We start from the raw sequence: 14,703 nt of genomic DNA on the forward strand, positions 1-14,703 counted from the left end.
AGTAGCCCTTTAATATTTTGGGTTTTATTGTTCAGAGTTAATATTGTAAATCCACCCATCCATCTATTGTTTACCGCTTGTCGCGGAGGGCACTGGTGCCTATCTCAGCTACAATCGGGAATAAGCGGTAGGAAATGGATGGATGGATGGTCACTCTCCGGCCCACAGGCTTTATATTATGTACATTCTAGGTTTCTTATTCAGTGAAAAACTGGAACATTCCATTCCACTTTTTGAGGTGGTCATTACATTTTAGTATTTTATCAGTCATTATTCTGTTAATTTTTGTTTCATCGTGTGATTAGCTTTTATCCTTCCATCCAGCCATCAATCATCCATTTCTACCGCTTGTCCCTTTTGGGGTTAGGAATTATATTCAATAATGCACAGCAAACCCATGTTTTATAGTGTTCCTAAAAAGGATTCCAGCACATACATCAGATTGGATGGTCTGCAGTAGTGTGTACAGGTCATTTGGTGCCCCCCACCCCCGAAAATGGGGTGGGGGGCACGGGGGTAAGATTGGAGTAAAACATGAGCCAAGTGCTTATAATTTTCTCTCTTTTCACTAAAGGTCTCTGGACGTCATGCTGATGGAAACTTCTTCCATCCTCTCTTTTAGAGAGGATGGGTTTACCTTATAAGGTCCTCGGCTATGTAATTCAGTTCTTAGCGTAATAGTCAAACAGTGTGGGGCAGTCAGCAGGATCAATAGGGGAAGCTTTGATAGATTCACAGGTATCTGTTGAAGCTTGGGATGTGTCTTCAAGGTTTTGGATTGTAACATTGAATCTGCTGCTACTGCTTCATTATCCTGTAAGAAGATTAAACACAATTACAGAAGATCTTTGAAATATTTATGTATTGTCTTAGTTAAATTACAAGACCAATGTTTTCAATTTTAACTCTGTTTTGAATGTTCATTGTGCCATATAAATATAATGAGTATACAGTATATACTTAGTATATACCTAGTATATACCAGTACATAACCTACTCAGTGGCCTAGTGGGTAGAGTGTCCGCCCTGAGCTCGGTAGGTTTTGAGTTCAAACCCCAGCTGAGTCATACCAAAGACTATAAAAATGGGACCAATTGCCTCCCTGCTTGGCACTCAGCATTAAGGGTTGGAATTGGGGGTTCAATCACCATAAATGATTCCCGGGCGCGGCACCGCTGCTGCCCACTGCTGCCCACTGCTGCCCACTGCTCCCCTCACTTCCCAGGGGGTGATCAAGGGGATTGGTCAAATGCAGAGGACAAATTTCACCACACCTAGTATGTGTGTGACAATCATTGGTACTTTAACTTTATATAATGATATACCGTAATTATATATCAAAGTATATACTGTAGTATGTACAGCGTAATCCATTATGCAGCATAATCTCTTACTTCCTATTCCAGTAATAGAGTTATTGTAACTATACTTGTCTTTTGCTAAAAGTCCATACATCAGCACTCAAAAGCTACTTTAGTATGAGCATGCAAGCTAATATCCATTATTTTGTCTTGCAGCATGCTGTAATTAGCATTAAAATACTAGCACTTTTTTTAATGCAGCCAAAATAAGACAACTATTTCTGATGAATAGGCCAGAATGCCTTGAGATCATTTAAAAATGACCTCCATCCATTCATTTTCTACTGCTTGTCCCTCTTGAGGTCACGGGCATTCGGGCAGAAGGTAGAGTACACCCTGAACAAGTCGATTTTGAAATGATCATGGCCAAAATTAGTCCGATGTTGATTTAGATCAGTGGTTCTTAAACTAGGTTCGATCGAACCCTAGGGGTTCGATGAGTTGGTCTCAGGGGTTCGGTGGAGCCTCCGCCGCGGAGGTCAGGACACACCCGACTCATCATGTGTATAGAATGTTCTCCCTATCTGCGTATTATGTATACGGCAACCGCAGAAGCCCCACTAATTTTGTCAGAACGGGGGCTATGGTGTGGTTTGTTTTCCCGGAATGCAAAGGAAGTTGACTGGACATTGCGTGAAGGTAAAGACATATTTTAATTTATCTATAAAAAAAGTGCACACTAAAGGCACGCACAAGGCGGAGAAAAAACTTGGCTAAAAAATAAAAACTACCACAAAGGCAAAACTGTGGATATGAAACAAAAAAGACTCTCTAAACGTGACATGAATAAACAAAACTACCTTGTTAAGGAAATGAGCAGAGCGATACATAACCAGAGTGAACAGAGCATGGCGCAACAACAACTGCCTGGCAACTATAAGCTTAAATAATAGTGACATGATAAACACAGGTGCGTGAGTCCTAAACAAATCAGGTGCGTGAATCCAAATGAGTACAGATGAACTAATCGGTCAACATGGTGACAAAACAATGGAGCGTAAACAGGAACTAAAAAGAGTCTTAAACCTAAACAAAACGTGACCACAGAACATGACAAATTTACAGGTGTGTAATTTGTTGTGAGTTCATGCTCTGTGTTGGTTTTGTTCTTTGAACAAGGTGATGTTCATGCACGGTTCATTTTGTGCACCAGTAAAAAAAACATATAACTTTGTCTTGAATTTGAAAATGTCTTCTTTTTTTTTTTTTCGCTAAAGAAGGGTTTATTTAATGCGCATTCGCAACTGGTGGGGTTCGGTACCTCCAACAAGGTTAAGAACCACTGATTTAGATGCATTACCGTTGAGCATATATGTTAATTAAAATAATTGTTACGACAGTCTGTTACAAATAAACACTCCCCTGGACGGACATGTTGAGTCCGTCTCTCAACAGCAAATATGCTGCTGCTTGCTGTCTGTAGTGTCAAACACAAAACGGCACGAATGTCATCTATCCATGCATTGTAACTTTAAAGTACTCAAAAGTACTTTTTTCTAATGTGATACAAGTATCACATTTATGTTAGATTTATTGATAAATTAACTGAAAAAAACATACATGTTTCTTCACGGCGAGGGTTCAAGTGAACACAGTATCACCTCCTCCTCTGTAGCAGCCTCTCCATGGCTCCGTGGCTGTAAATATGTACTGATTGCATCTAGATCAGTGGTGTCAAACTCATTTTAGCTCAGAGGCCGCTTGGAGGAAAATCTATCCCCACGCACATTATTAAAATGTACATATTACAACTAACCTTTTTGGCAAAACACTTCAAATTATTTGGAAATTCTGAAGAAAAAATTGGTTCACTATGAACCTAGACTTTGTCTCAGTGTTTTTACAAAGCCATTAAACTTTTAAGCATTTGCTGTTTAACATTCTCATGTTGGCAGTTCGCCATATGCAAAACAATAACAGTGCAATAAGTTTTCATAACATGGTCACTACTGCCTAGTTTCTCTTGTTATATTCTTATTTTACTGTTATATTTTTATTCCCATTGTTGCTTTTTATTTTTATTCTTAGTGTGATATTTCTCTATTTTGTTTCCATTTAAACCCCCATTATTTACTTTTTACTTTTTTTAAATTGATCTCAACTCTGTACACTGCTGCTGGAATTTAAATTTTCCTGAAGGAATCAATAAAGTACTATCCATCTATCTATCTATCTATCTATCTATCTATCTATCTATCTATCTATCTATCTATCTATCTATCTATCTATCTATCTATCAAAGACATGTTTAGAAAAGTAATGCAGTGTTTCCTCAAATCGCGACATTGGCAAAATCCGCAACTGCCACAATACATTCATCATTCATGTATCATCATTCAAATATTAGAATTATAACATAATCAAAAGAATTGTCAAAAAAATGACACAATAATAGCACAATTAAAGTTAACATAACTACAGACGGGCTTCACGGTGGAAGAGGGGTTAGTCCGTCTGCCTCACAATACGAAGGTCCTGTAGTCTTGGGTTCAATCCCAGGCTCGGGATCTTTCCGTGTGGAGTTTGCATGTTCTCCCCGTGAATGCGTGGGTTCCCTCTGGGTACTCCGGCTTCCTCCCACTTCCAAAAACATGCACCTGGGGATAGGTTGACTAGCAACACTAAATTGGCCCTAATGTGTGAATGTGAGTGCGAATGTTGTCTGTCTATCTGTGTTGGCCCTGCGATGAGGTGGCGACTTGTCCAGGGTGTACGCCGCCTTCCGCTTGATTGTAGCTGAGATAGGCGCCAGCGACCCCGAAAGGGAATAAGCGGTAGAAAATGGATGGATGGATAACTACAGATTTAACCAATGTGAACATGCTAGATTTAAGCATAAAATAAAATAGAACAAGCAACTGATGTAGAAACACATTTTTACAATGGAGTTCAGTGTGCGGCCAGTGCGGTGGAACAGGGGTTAGTGCGTGTGCCCCCCAATAATCCCAAGACTCGAGGTGTTTCTATGTGGAGTTTGTATATTCTCTCCGTGACTGCATGGGTTCCTTCCGGGTACTCCAGCTTCCTCCCACCTCCAAAGACATGCACCTGGGGATAGGTTAATTGGCAACACTAAATTGTCCCTAGTGTGTGAATGTGAGTGTGAATGTTGTCTATATTTGTTGGTCCTGTGATGAGGTCCAGGGTGTACACCGCCTTTCACCCGAATAGCTGGGATAGGTTCCAGTCACGGCCGTGACCCCGAGAAGGACAAGCTGTAGAAAATTGATGGATGGATGGACCGATGGGGTTCAGTGTACGCATAGCCCACTTGAACAAATGCCGCCCTAAAAAGCCGCCTCGTTTGCCTGTCGGAAAATCCGGCCGAGTGTGCCTAAACAGCTGTTTTGCTTGGTAAGACTGGTATCTTTGGACTGCAAACTTGACATCTCTTTGGCTGGTTCTGAAAAAAATGATATGCTTCAGTCGTAATTTATCGGAATCATGAATCAAATTTTTTTTTAAATTTTAAGGCACTTTTTTTTTGTAACACACACATTTTGATCACACATTATATTCAAATAAATTCACAAAAAATAGTTCACTAAATTCCAAGGCATTAAATTAAGTTCCGTTAATTCAGTCTCCAACAATAGCTCTGGTAATAAAGATACAAATTAACTCCCATCGTGTGCCTTCCATGAACCACTTTGGCTAATATGATATTTGCATTGTTGATGATGCTCTCCTGTTTTGTGGCAGTACTTCAGCTACAGCGTGCTGCTGACGCTGCTGGCTTGCTCAGTGTTCCTGCAGATCAGCAGCATTGGGAAGTTGGCCCTGATGCTGCTCATCCAGTTCACCTTCCTGCTGCTGGTCGAGTGGCCACAAGTAGCACTGTTCGACAATGCAGACCTCTTTGTCACCTCTAATGCCATGTGAGTGCGACACAATGAAAAGTAGAGGATACACTCTCACCATTGACCCTCAATAGATTACCCTTTCATCAAACAATACCCATTTTTGACATGCTACTACGCAGGTATAGGTACCGTTCACATTTGAAACGATACAGTACTCATTCTTGTTGCGTGGGAATATATACCAGTCCTCAACGGTGCAAATGTTTGGTACTTTTGTGTGTGTTAATAAAAGATCATTGTTTTTTGATTTAAAAAATATAATTTATTGCAACATTTAAAAATGAGCTGATTATGATAAGTGCTGGCCAGGTGTACCGTATTTGCTTGAATTGCTGCCGGGGCGCTAATTAATTTAAAACCTCTTCTCACTCCTGCGTTTACCAAAGGCATGCGGTATAAGTAAGCATGCGCTAATTATTTTCAAACCTCTTCTCACTCCGGCACTTACCAAAGGTATGCAGTAATAATTTGTGTGTGATGTAAGTTTGGACCTTAAATCCTACTGAATAGCTCTTAATCCTCTTCCCTTTATGCGATTTCAAATTACCGGGATTGAAATCAGCCTCCTCCATTTTCAAAATGATGACAGGGGAAGTGTCACTCGTGACGTCACAAGTTTGACCAGGCGCTAGGTCTGAGCATGTGCTAATTATTTTGGGAAGCGAGTTTGACCCGGCAGTAATTCAAGGCAGGCGCATACTATATGCCCTGCGGCAATTCAAGGAAATAAGGTATATTGTTTTATTATTACCTATATGAGTCAAATTTTTAAGTTCAGCATTTAAAAGGCAATTACAGTTGTGAGTCAAAAACTTTAGACAGTAGTGGTGTACAGTTTATGGTGTGTTGACTTGTCAGTTCAGTCCTTGCTAAATCTAGTCTTTTGATGTCCCCTAAAAAGGGTTAATAATATAAGTATTTTAATTTTCACGCTCCAGTTTTGTGATTTTTATTGTGCATTGTAGTTGTAGTTTTCATTAACAAACTTGGAGGTCTTGAAACCGCCTTGTAAAATAAAGCTAATCAGTAGCATGTCAATAGCAAACCTAGTGTATGTGGTTAGAGTGTCCGCCCTGAGATCGGTAGGTCGTGAGTTCAAATCCCGGCCGAGTCATACCAAAGACTATAAAAATGGGACCCATTACCTCCCTGCTTGGCACTTAGCATTAAGGGTTGGAATTGGGGGTTAAATCACCATAAATGATTCCCGGGCGCGGCACTGCTGCTGCCCACTGCTCCCCTCACCTCCCAGGGGGTGATCAAGGGTGATGGGTCAAATGCAGAGAATAATTTCACCACATCTAGTATGTGTGTGACAATCATTGGTACTTTAACTTTTTATATTAGCATCCAGCTTTCTTTGAAAAAAATATAGGCTTACTTAACTTAGGTTGGAGCGTTTTTTGAATCAATTGCTTTGTGGCATTAAAAATTGCAACATTACCTAGAGGTAGTTTGGCTGAGTCCGCTCTGAGTGCTGCTGGAGGTATCGCCAAGTGTCAGATTGTGTGGAGCTGGCTTAGTTTGCCACCGGGTGTGATGTCACGCGCAACCCAGGTACCGTAATATGCTTTTTACGTGAATCGGGGCCCAATAGTGCTGGCTGGATTCGGTCAGTGCCATAAAAGTACCAGATTGGATACCCATCCCTTGTCCTATGTGGTTCTATTAGCATCACCTTAACATTTTCTATCATACTTTCCTGGACCCGAACTTTTTGAAAATATAACTTAGTATTGGTTTGTTTTATGTTGTTTAAAATTTCTTCTATTTTCATTGTAGTGATCTCAATGAAACAAGTATACAGTGGTAAGTGTTAAAATTGTAATACTGATCAATTCACTATTATTTTATTTTATTGCAATAATTATTTTTCTTGTCTTATGTTTATAAATTAGGTCTAGTTTCAATGAAACTACAAGCCAGTGGTAAGATTTCTACATTTCCTCCTTATGTTTTTTAACTTTCAGCCTTTGTAAGCAGTCTGTTTGCCTTTTTGCAGCCCATTTGTTGTGACCAAAGTGTCCCTGAGGGTCATGACCCCAGTGATCCTCACAGTCTTTGTGCTGGCGCTGTACCTGCACGCCCAGCAGGTCGAATCGACTGCACGCCTGGACTTCCTGTGGAAATTACAGGTATCAATACGTCCACTAGAGGGCGACATTGTAATCCCAGCATGACATACAGCCACAATGGCTCATTGCACTTACCTGACATGTCATTTGCTCCACAAAACTGGAAACTGTCATAATAGTAGTATGTACAGTGGGGCGAAAAAGTATTTAGTCAGCCACCGATTGTGCAAGTTCTCCCACTTAAAATGATGACAGAGGTCTGTAATTTTCATCATAGGTACACTTCAAATGTGAGAGACTGAATGTGAAAAAAAATCCAGGAATTCATATTGTAGGAATTTTAAATAATTTATTTCTAAATTATGGTGGAAAATAAGTATTTGGTCAACCATTCAAAGCTCTCACTGATGGAAGGAGGTTTTGGCTCAAAATCTCACGATACATGGCCCCATTCATTCTTTCCTTATCACGGATCAATCGTCCTGTCCCCCAAAGCATGATGTTTCCATCCCCATGCTTCACAGTAGGTTTGGTGTTCTTGGGATGCAACTCAGTATTCTTCTTCCTCCAAACACGACGAGTTGAGTTTATACCAAAATGGATACATGGATGATACAGCAGAAGATTGGGAGAATGTCATGTAGTCAGATGAAACCAAAATAGAACTTTTAGGTATGAACTCAACTCGTCGTGTTTGGAGGAAGAACAATACTGAGTTGCATCCCAAGTACACCATACCTACTGTGAAGCATGGGGGTGGAAACATCATGCTTTGGGGCTGTTTTTCTGCTAAGGGAACAGGACAATTGAGCCAAAACCTCCTTCCATCAGTGAGAGCTTTGAATGGTTGACCAAATTCTTATTTTCCACCATAGTTTACAAATAAATTCTTTAAAATTCCTACAATGGGAATTCCTGGATTTTTTTTCACATTCTGCCTCTCACAGTTGAAGTGTACCTATGATGAAAATTACAGACCTATGTCATCATTTTAAGTTGGAGAACTTGCACAATCGGTGGCTGACTAAATACTTTTTCGTCCCACTGTATACAACGAGCCAACTTCACTGGTTTTGGGTTTTGTACAAAATGCGTTCAAGAATATTACTACAAAATGCTGCAGATAACTACAAAATGCGGTTTTTACTGCATAATGAGGAGAACTTGTATTATATTAATACTAAAGTATGTGGAAAGTGAAGCAAGTCCGTGAATATTTGTGTAAATAAACAGCTGCGTTATTTTAAAAATGAATGTAATTTTTCCCAAAAAGTATTTTATATTTTACCAAAATTTTACACTGATTGAATGGCGAGGCTTTTGACTTAACTTGATATTTTGACTAAAGCACGTTGGCAAGATTGGAATTAACTTAAGCAGCTGTGATGAGGGAAACATAACTAATTGGGTAAAACATAAGTATTTTAGGTGGCGCAGTTGGGAGAGTGTCCGTGCGCAACCCGAGTCCCTGTTTCAATCCCCACCTAGTCACGTCCGTTGTGTCCTGAACAAGACACTTCACCCTTGCTCCTGATGGGTGCTGGTTAGCGCCTTTGCCTGGCAGCTCCCTCTATCAGTGTGTGAATGTGTGTGTGAATGGGTAAATGTGGAAGTAGTGTCAAAGCGCTTTGAGTACCTTGAAGGTAGAAAAGCGCTATACAAGTACAACCCATTTATCATTTATTTACCATGAATTGATTAACGTGGATGCCGACTTAAACAAGTTGAAAAACTTATTTGGGTTTTCCCATTTAGTAGTCAATTTTATGGAATATGTACTGTACTGTGCATTCTATTAATAAACGTCTCAATCAATCAATCAATCAAACATAGTGTAACTAATGGAGAACTCTCACTCAGGCCACTGAAGAAAAGGAGGAAATGGAGGAACTACAAGCCTACAATCGTCGCCTCCTCCATAACATTCTGCCTAAAGATGTCGCTGCTCACTTCCTGGCACGTGAGCGACGTAATGATGAGCTGTACTACCAGTCCTGCGAGTGTGTGGCGGTTATGTTTGCTTCCATCAGTAATTTCTCAGAGTTCTATGTGGAACTGGAGGCCAACAATGAGGGTGTGGAGTGTCTGCGGCTGCTCAATGAGATAATCGCTGACTTTGATGAGGTATAGGAATAGTTTCAAGACTGAGATGTCCAGAAGAATAGAAGGTGTCACCACCTTTATTGTTTTTATTGTTGTTTATTGTCAGATCATTAGCGAGGATAAGTACAGGCAGCTGGAGAAGATCAAGACCATTGGCTCCACTTACATGGCCGCCTCAGGACTCAATGACTCCACCTATGACAAGGAGGGACGCTCCCACATTACTGCGTTGGCCGACTATGCCATGAGACTGAGGGAGCAGATGAAATACATCAATGAGCATTCCTTCAACAATTTCCAGATGAAGATTGGTAATAGGACTACAATGTTTTTATTACTAGCAATAAACGCAAAATGATAAAATCTTTTGTCTTCAATGTTTAGGCCTGAACATTGGACCAGTGGTCGCAGGGGTCATTGGGGCCCGGAAGCCTCAGTATGACATTTGGGGAAACACAGTTAATGTGGCCAGTCGTATGGACAGCACAGGTGTACCAGACTGCATACAGGTAGGTTGAAGCATAACAATAAGAATAACATATTTTCCGGACAACAAAGCGCACCTAAAATCTATTTCCTCACAAATCGACAGTGTGCCTTATAACCTGGTGCGCCTTATGTATGTAATATTTGTGCTTGTGCTTACTGACCATGAAACCATTTTATTTCTGTACCGTATTTTTCCGTAGTATAAGCCGCTCCGGAGTATAAGTCGCACTTGCCGAAAATGCATAATAAAGAAGGGAAAACAACCTATATAAGTCGCACTGGAGTATAAGTCCGGGGGCGGTACCTCTGGATTGGCAGACCGGGGTGTTGGTCCCTCTCTTTAAGAAGGGGAACTGGAGGGTGTGTTCCAACTACCGTGGTATCACACTTCTCAGCTTTCCCGGTACGGTTTATTCAGGTGTACTGGAGAGGAGGCTTCGCCAGATAGTCGAACCTCGGATTCAGGAGGAACAGTGTGGTTTTCGTCCTGGTTGTGGAACTGTGGACCAGCTCTATACTCTCGGCAGGGTTCTTGAAGGTGCATGGGAGTTTGCCCAACCAGTCTACATGTGCTTTGTGGACTTGGAGAAAGCATTCGACCGTGTCCCTCGGGAAGTCTTGTGGGGAGTGCTCAGAGAGTATGGGGTATCCGACTGTCTTATTGTGGCGATCCGCTGCCTGTATGATCAGTGTCAGAGTTTGGTCCGCATTGCTGGCAATAAGTCGGACACGTTTCCAGTGAGGGTTGGACTCCACCGATTCTGTTCATAACTTTTATGGACAGAATTTCTACACGCAGTTAAGGTGTTGAGGGGTTCCGGTTTGTTGGCCGCGGGATTAGGTTTCTGCTTTTTGCAGATGATGTGGTCCTGATGGCTTCATCTGGCCGGGATCTTCAGCTCTCACTTGATCGGTTCGCAGCCGAGTGTGAAGCTACCGGAATGAGAATCACCACCTCCAAGTCCGAGTCCATGGTTCTTCCCTGGAAAATGGTGGAGTGCCATCTCCGGGTTGGGGAAGAGACCCTGCCCCAACTGGAGGAGTTCAAGTACCTAGGAGTCTTGTTCATGAGTGGGGGAAGAGTGGATCGTGAGATCGACAGGCGGATCGGTGCGGCGTCTTCAGTAATGCGGACATTGTACCGATCCGTTGTGGTGAAGGAGCTGAGCCGGAAGGCAAAGATATCAATTTACCGGTCGATCTACGTTCCCATCCTCACCTATGGTCATGAGCTTTGGGTCATGACCGAAAGGACAAGATCACGGGTACAAGCGGCCAAAATTAGATTTCTCCGCCGTGTGGCGGGGCTCTCCCTCAGAGATAGGGTGAGAAGCTCTGCCATCCGGGAGGAGCTCAAAGTAAAGCCGCTGCTCCTCCACATCGAGAGGAGCCAGTTGAGGTGGCTCGGGCATCTGGTCAGGATGCCACCCGAACACCTCCCGAGGGAGGTGTTTAGGGCACGTCCAACCGGTAGAAGGCCACGGGGAAGACCCAGGACATGTTGGGAAGACTATGTCTCCCGGCTGGCATGGGAACACCTCGGGATCCCCCGGGAAGAGCTAGACGAAGTAGCTGAGGAGAGGGAAGTCTGGCCTTCCCTGCTTAGGCTGCTGCCCCCGCGACCCGACCTCGGATAAGCGGAAGATGATGGATGGATGGATGGATCTTTTTCGGACAACAAAGCGCACCTAAAATCGATTTTCTCACAAATCGACAGTGTGCCTTATAACCTGGTGCGCCTTATGTATGTAATAATTGTGCTTGTGCTTACTGACCATGAAACCATTTTATTTTATACTACATGGTGTAAGTATAAGTGTGACGAGTAGATGGCAGGCACACATAAGAGATATGTGTGGACTGCAGGTTGATGCCTGTTGTTCCATAAAGGATGCCAGCAAGCAAGACCAAAACGTTGATGTTTCTTTGAGAATATAGAAGATTACACGCTCAAAAATATGTCAAATTATTTTGTGTATCTTTGGTAAGCTATATAGTATACGGCGAAATATTGTTGGTATCTTTGGTAAGCTATATAGTATATGGCAAAATATTTTTGGTATCTTTGGTAAGCTATAAAGCTGGTAAATTGCCTTAGGTAGTGCACATTACCCACCTGCTTCCAGTGCCACCCACACTGGTTCATAAGGAAGCTTAAAGATTTAGATAATGGGTTTCACTATGTAAAGCGCTTTGAGTCTCGAGAGAAAAAGCGCTATATAAACATAATTTACTTAACTACTTAGTAAAAAAAAAAAGGACCACCTATTTAAGCACTTTTACCTCACTTGTGCGTGGTGGGCATGCCCACAGGCTGGATAACAGAATACGACTGATTTCAAACGTGTAAACAAAACACTTAAGTGCCAACAGGGGAATAGGGCCCTAAGTGCAAACCTCACGCCATTACGATGCCATATGGAACAAACATGACATCCCCCACACTGCAAAAAGTCTGTGTTCAAAAACAAGGGGAAAAAAAAAAAATGAGGGGTATTTTACTTGAACTAAGCAAAAATATCTGCCAATAGAACAAGAAATTTCGGCTAGTCAAGACTTTCCAAAACAAGTAAAATTAGCTTACTTCAATGAACCCAACAATACCTTAAAATAAGTATATTCTCACTAATAACAAGTGCACTTTTCTTGGTAGAAAAAAAATTAGACCTTTTTGCTCAATATGTTAAAAAATATTCTTAAATTAAGTAAATGCCATTATCTTGACATAAGTAGTCCTATTATCTTGACGTAATGATATCCTTTCGGCATCATGATTTTTTTTGTCATCCTTAAAAAAATTATTACTTTAAAAAAGTAGTTTTATACTTGTGACAGTTGCAATACACCTAGGACAATTAAACAAATGCATACGTGCAAATAATATTCAAAAGTCTAAGAAAATTGCAGTTATCATGGACTGCAAAAAGTCAGTGTTCAAAACAAGAATAAAAAATACAAAAATGAGGGGTATTTTATTTGAACGAAGCAAATTATCTGCCAATAGAACAAGAAAAATTGGCTTGTCAAGAACTTCCAAAACATGTAAAATTAGCTAACCTCAATGAACCCAAAAATACCTTAAAATAAGTATATTCTCACTAATAACAACTGTACTACTATATGAGTACGTATGTTCTATTGTTTCATTGAAAATAAAACAGCAAAGTCCATTTGGCTGCCATCTGTTTTAATTATGAGACACAATTGTGTCAAAGTCATGATTTTTTTGTTCATGCTTGAAATAAGAATTGATCACTTTGAAAAAGTAGTTTTATACTGATGACACAGCTTAGCAACACTTGATATTCTAGTTTCAAGCATGTTTTACTCAATATAGGTCATAAAATCTCAGCAACAAGCTGTAATATCTTACTGAGATCATTTAGGACCAAAACCCTTAAAACAAGTAAAAGACTCTAACATAAAATCTGCTTAGTGAGAAGAATTATATTATCAGACAGAAAATAAGCATATATCACCCTTATTTGAGATATTTCATCTTACTTAGATTTCAGTTTTTGCAGTGCAGGTTCTAGATTTCCCTTTATATATAAATATAATTTTGAAAAACATAATGATGTTAATATGACATTAGTACGTATTCCTTTGAAACTACTGGTAGGACAAGAACTGTTTGTTTTCATAAGGATTTTATTTTTTTTAGTGCAATAAAAATGTGCAATAATCTAGGTCTTAAGTGCATGCACTTGTCACCATCTTTATTTAAAAGGCATTAAAATCTGGTGGCCGGTCTTTGTGCAGGTCTAGCTACTTTTATATTGCTATACAGAATCTTATAGCGCCCTTTTGTCGGTTTTATTAGTTTTCATTGTCAATTTGTAAGTGAGTTTATTTCAGCTACCTGTATCATTGCTTTCCCTCAGGTGACGACAGACCTCCACCAGGTGCTGGCAAACAAAGGGTACGTGTTGGAGTGTCGCGGGGTTGTCAAGGTCAAAGGTAAAGGCGAAATGACAACCTACTTCCTGAATGACGGACCGCCGAACAGTTAGCAGCCATGGCAAGAGCAGGGGCCCCTGCAGGGACATCCACTGAGTGAAGACTCACGGGGTGAGCAGATGGCAGAAAAAAAAAAAAAAAACTATAAACGCCATCACTTGAATCCCGAGCAAGGAAGTGAGGGGAAAGTTTAATATTTTCAAAGGAACTATGTTCCTGAAGTGAGGAAAATGTTCTCATTTGACAGCCATTTTGGTGCAAGTGAAAAGGACAGCTGTTTTTCTCACATTTAGCCTCCCTCTCAGGCTTCTTGAAAGATGCAAAGTCTGTTTATTTAAATCAACGCCTTTTAGCCTGTGTCAAAAGAAGATGTAATGCTGTACATAAGGCTACCTTCTTTTCCTTTGGTATTCTTAGTTTTTGTTTTACATGAATTGAGAACAGGTACTGGTATTTTTTTTCCAGATCATTTATTTGGATGTGCAAAAGGTACTTTAAGTGTGACGACATTAATAAGTATGTGCACAAATATCCAGTGTGTTACACATGTGTCATGAATATATATATACAATATATATATATATATATATATATATATATATATAAATATATATACAATGAGGCAAAAAAGTATTTAGTCAGCCACCAATTGTGCAGGTTCTCCCACTTAAAATGATGACAGAGGTCTGTATTTTTCATCATAGGTACACTTCAACTGTGAGTGACAGAATGTGAAAAAAAATCCAGGAATTCACATTGTAGGAATTTTAAAGAATTTATTTGTAAATTATGGTGGAAAATAAGTATTTGGTCAACCATTCAAAGCTCTCACTGATGGAAGGAGGTTTTGGC

General features: G+C 40.5%; 1 protein-coding gene across 2 annotated transcripts in view; it reads left to right on the plus strand.

Moving 5' to 3' along the window:
- Positions 1-14,032, plus strand: part of LOC133555104 (adenylate cyclase type 6-like) — a 172,398-nt gene extending 158,366 nt beyond the window's left edge. For both annotated transcript variants that reach the window (XM_061904589.1, XM_061904590.1), the window contains exons 16-23: positions 5,064-5,239; positions 7,007-7,033; positions 7,123-7,152; positions 7,227-7,359; positions 9,160-9,423; positions 9,509-9,713; positions 9,787-9,911; positions 13,776-14,032. In XM_061904589.1, coding sequence (XP_061760573.1) covers positions 5,064-5,239; positions 7,007-7,033; positions 7,123-7,152; positions 7,227-7,359; positions 9,160-9,423; positions 9,509-9,713; positions 9,787-9,911; positions 13,776-13,904 — 1,089 coding nt within the window. In that variant the 3' untranslated portion in view covers positions 13,905-14,032. The remainder of the gene's footprint in view (positions 1-5,063; positions 5,240-7,006; positions 7,034-7,122; positions 7,153-7,226; positions 7,360-9,159; positions 9,424-9,508; positions 9,714-9,786; positions 9,912-13,775) is intronic.
- Positions 14,033-14,703: the final 671 nt, after the last annotated feature.

The sequence above is a fragment of the Nerophis ophidion genome, linkage group LG06, assembly GCF_033978795.1.
Source record: "Nerophis ophidion isolate RoL-2023_Sa linkage group LG06, RoL_Noph_v1.0, whole genome shotgun sequence".
Taxonomy (NCBI): domain Eukaryota; kingdom Metazoa; phylum Chordata; class Actinopteri; order Syngnathiformes; family Syngnathidae; genus Nerophis; species Nerophis ophidion.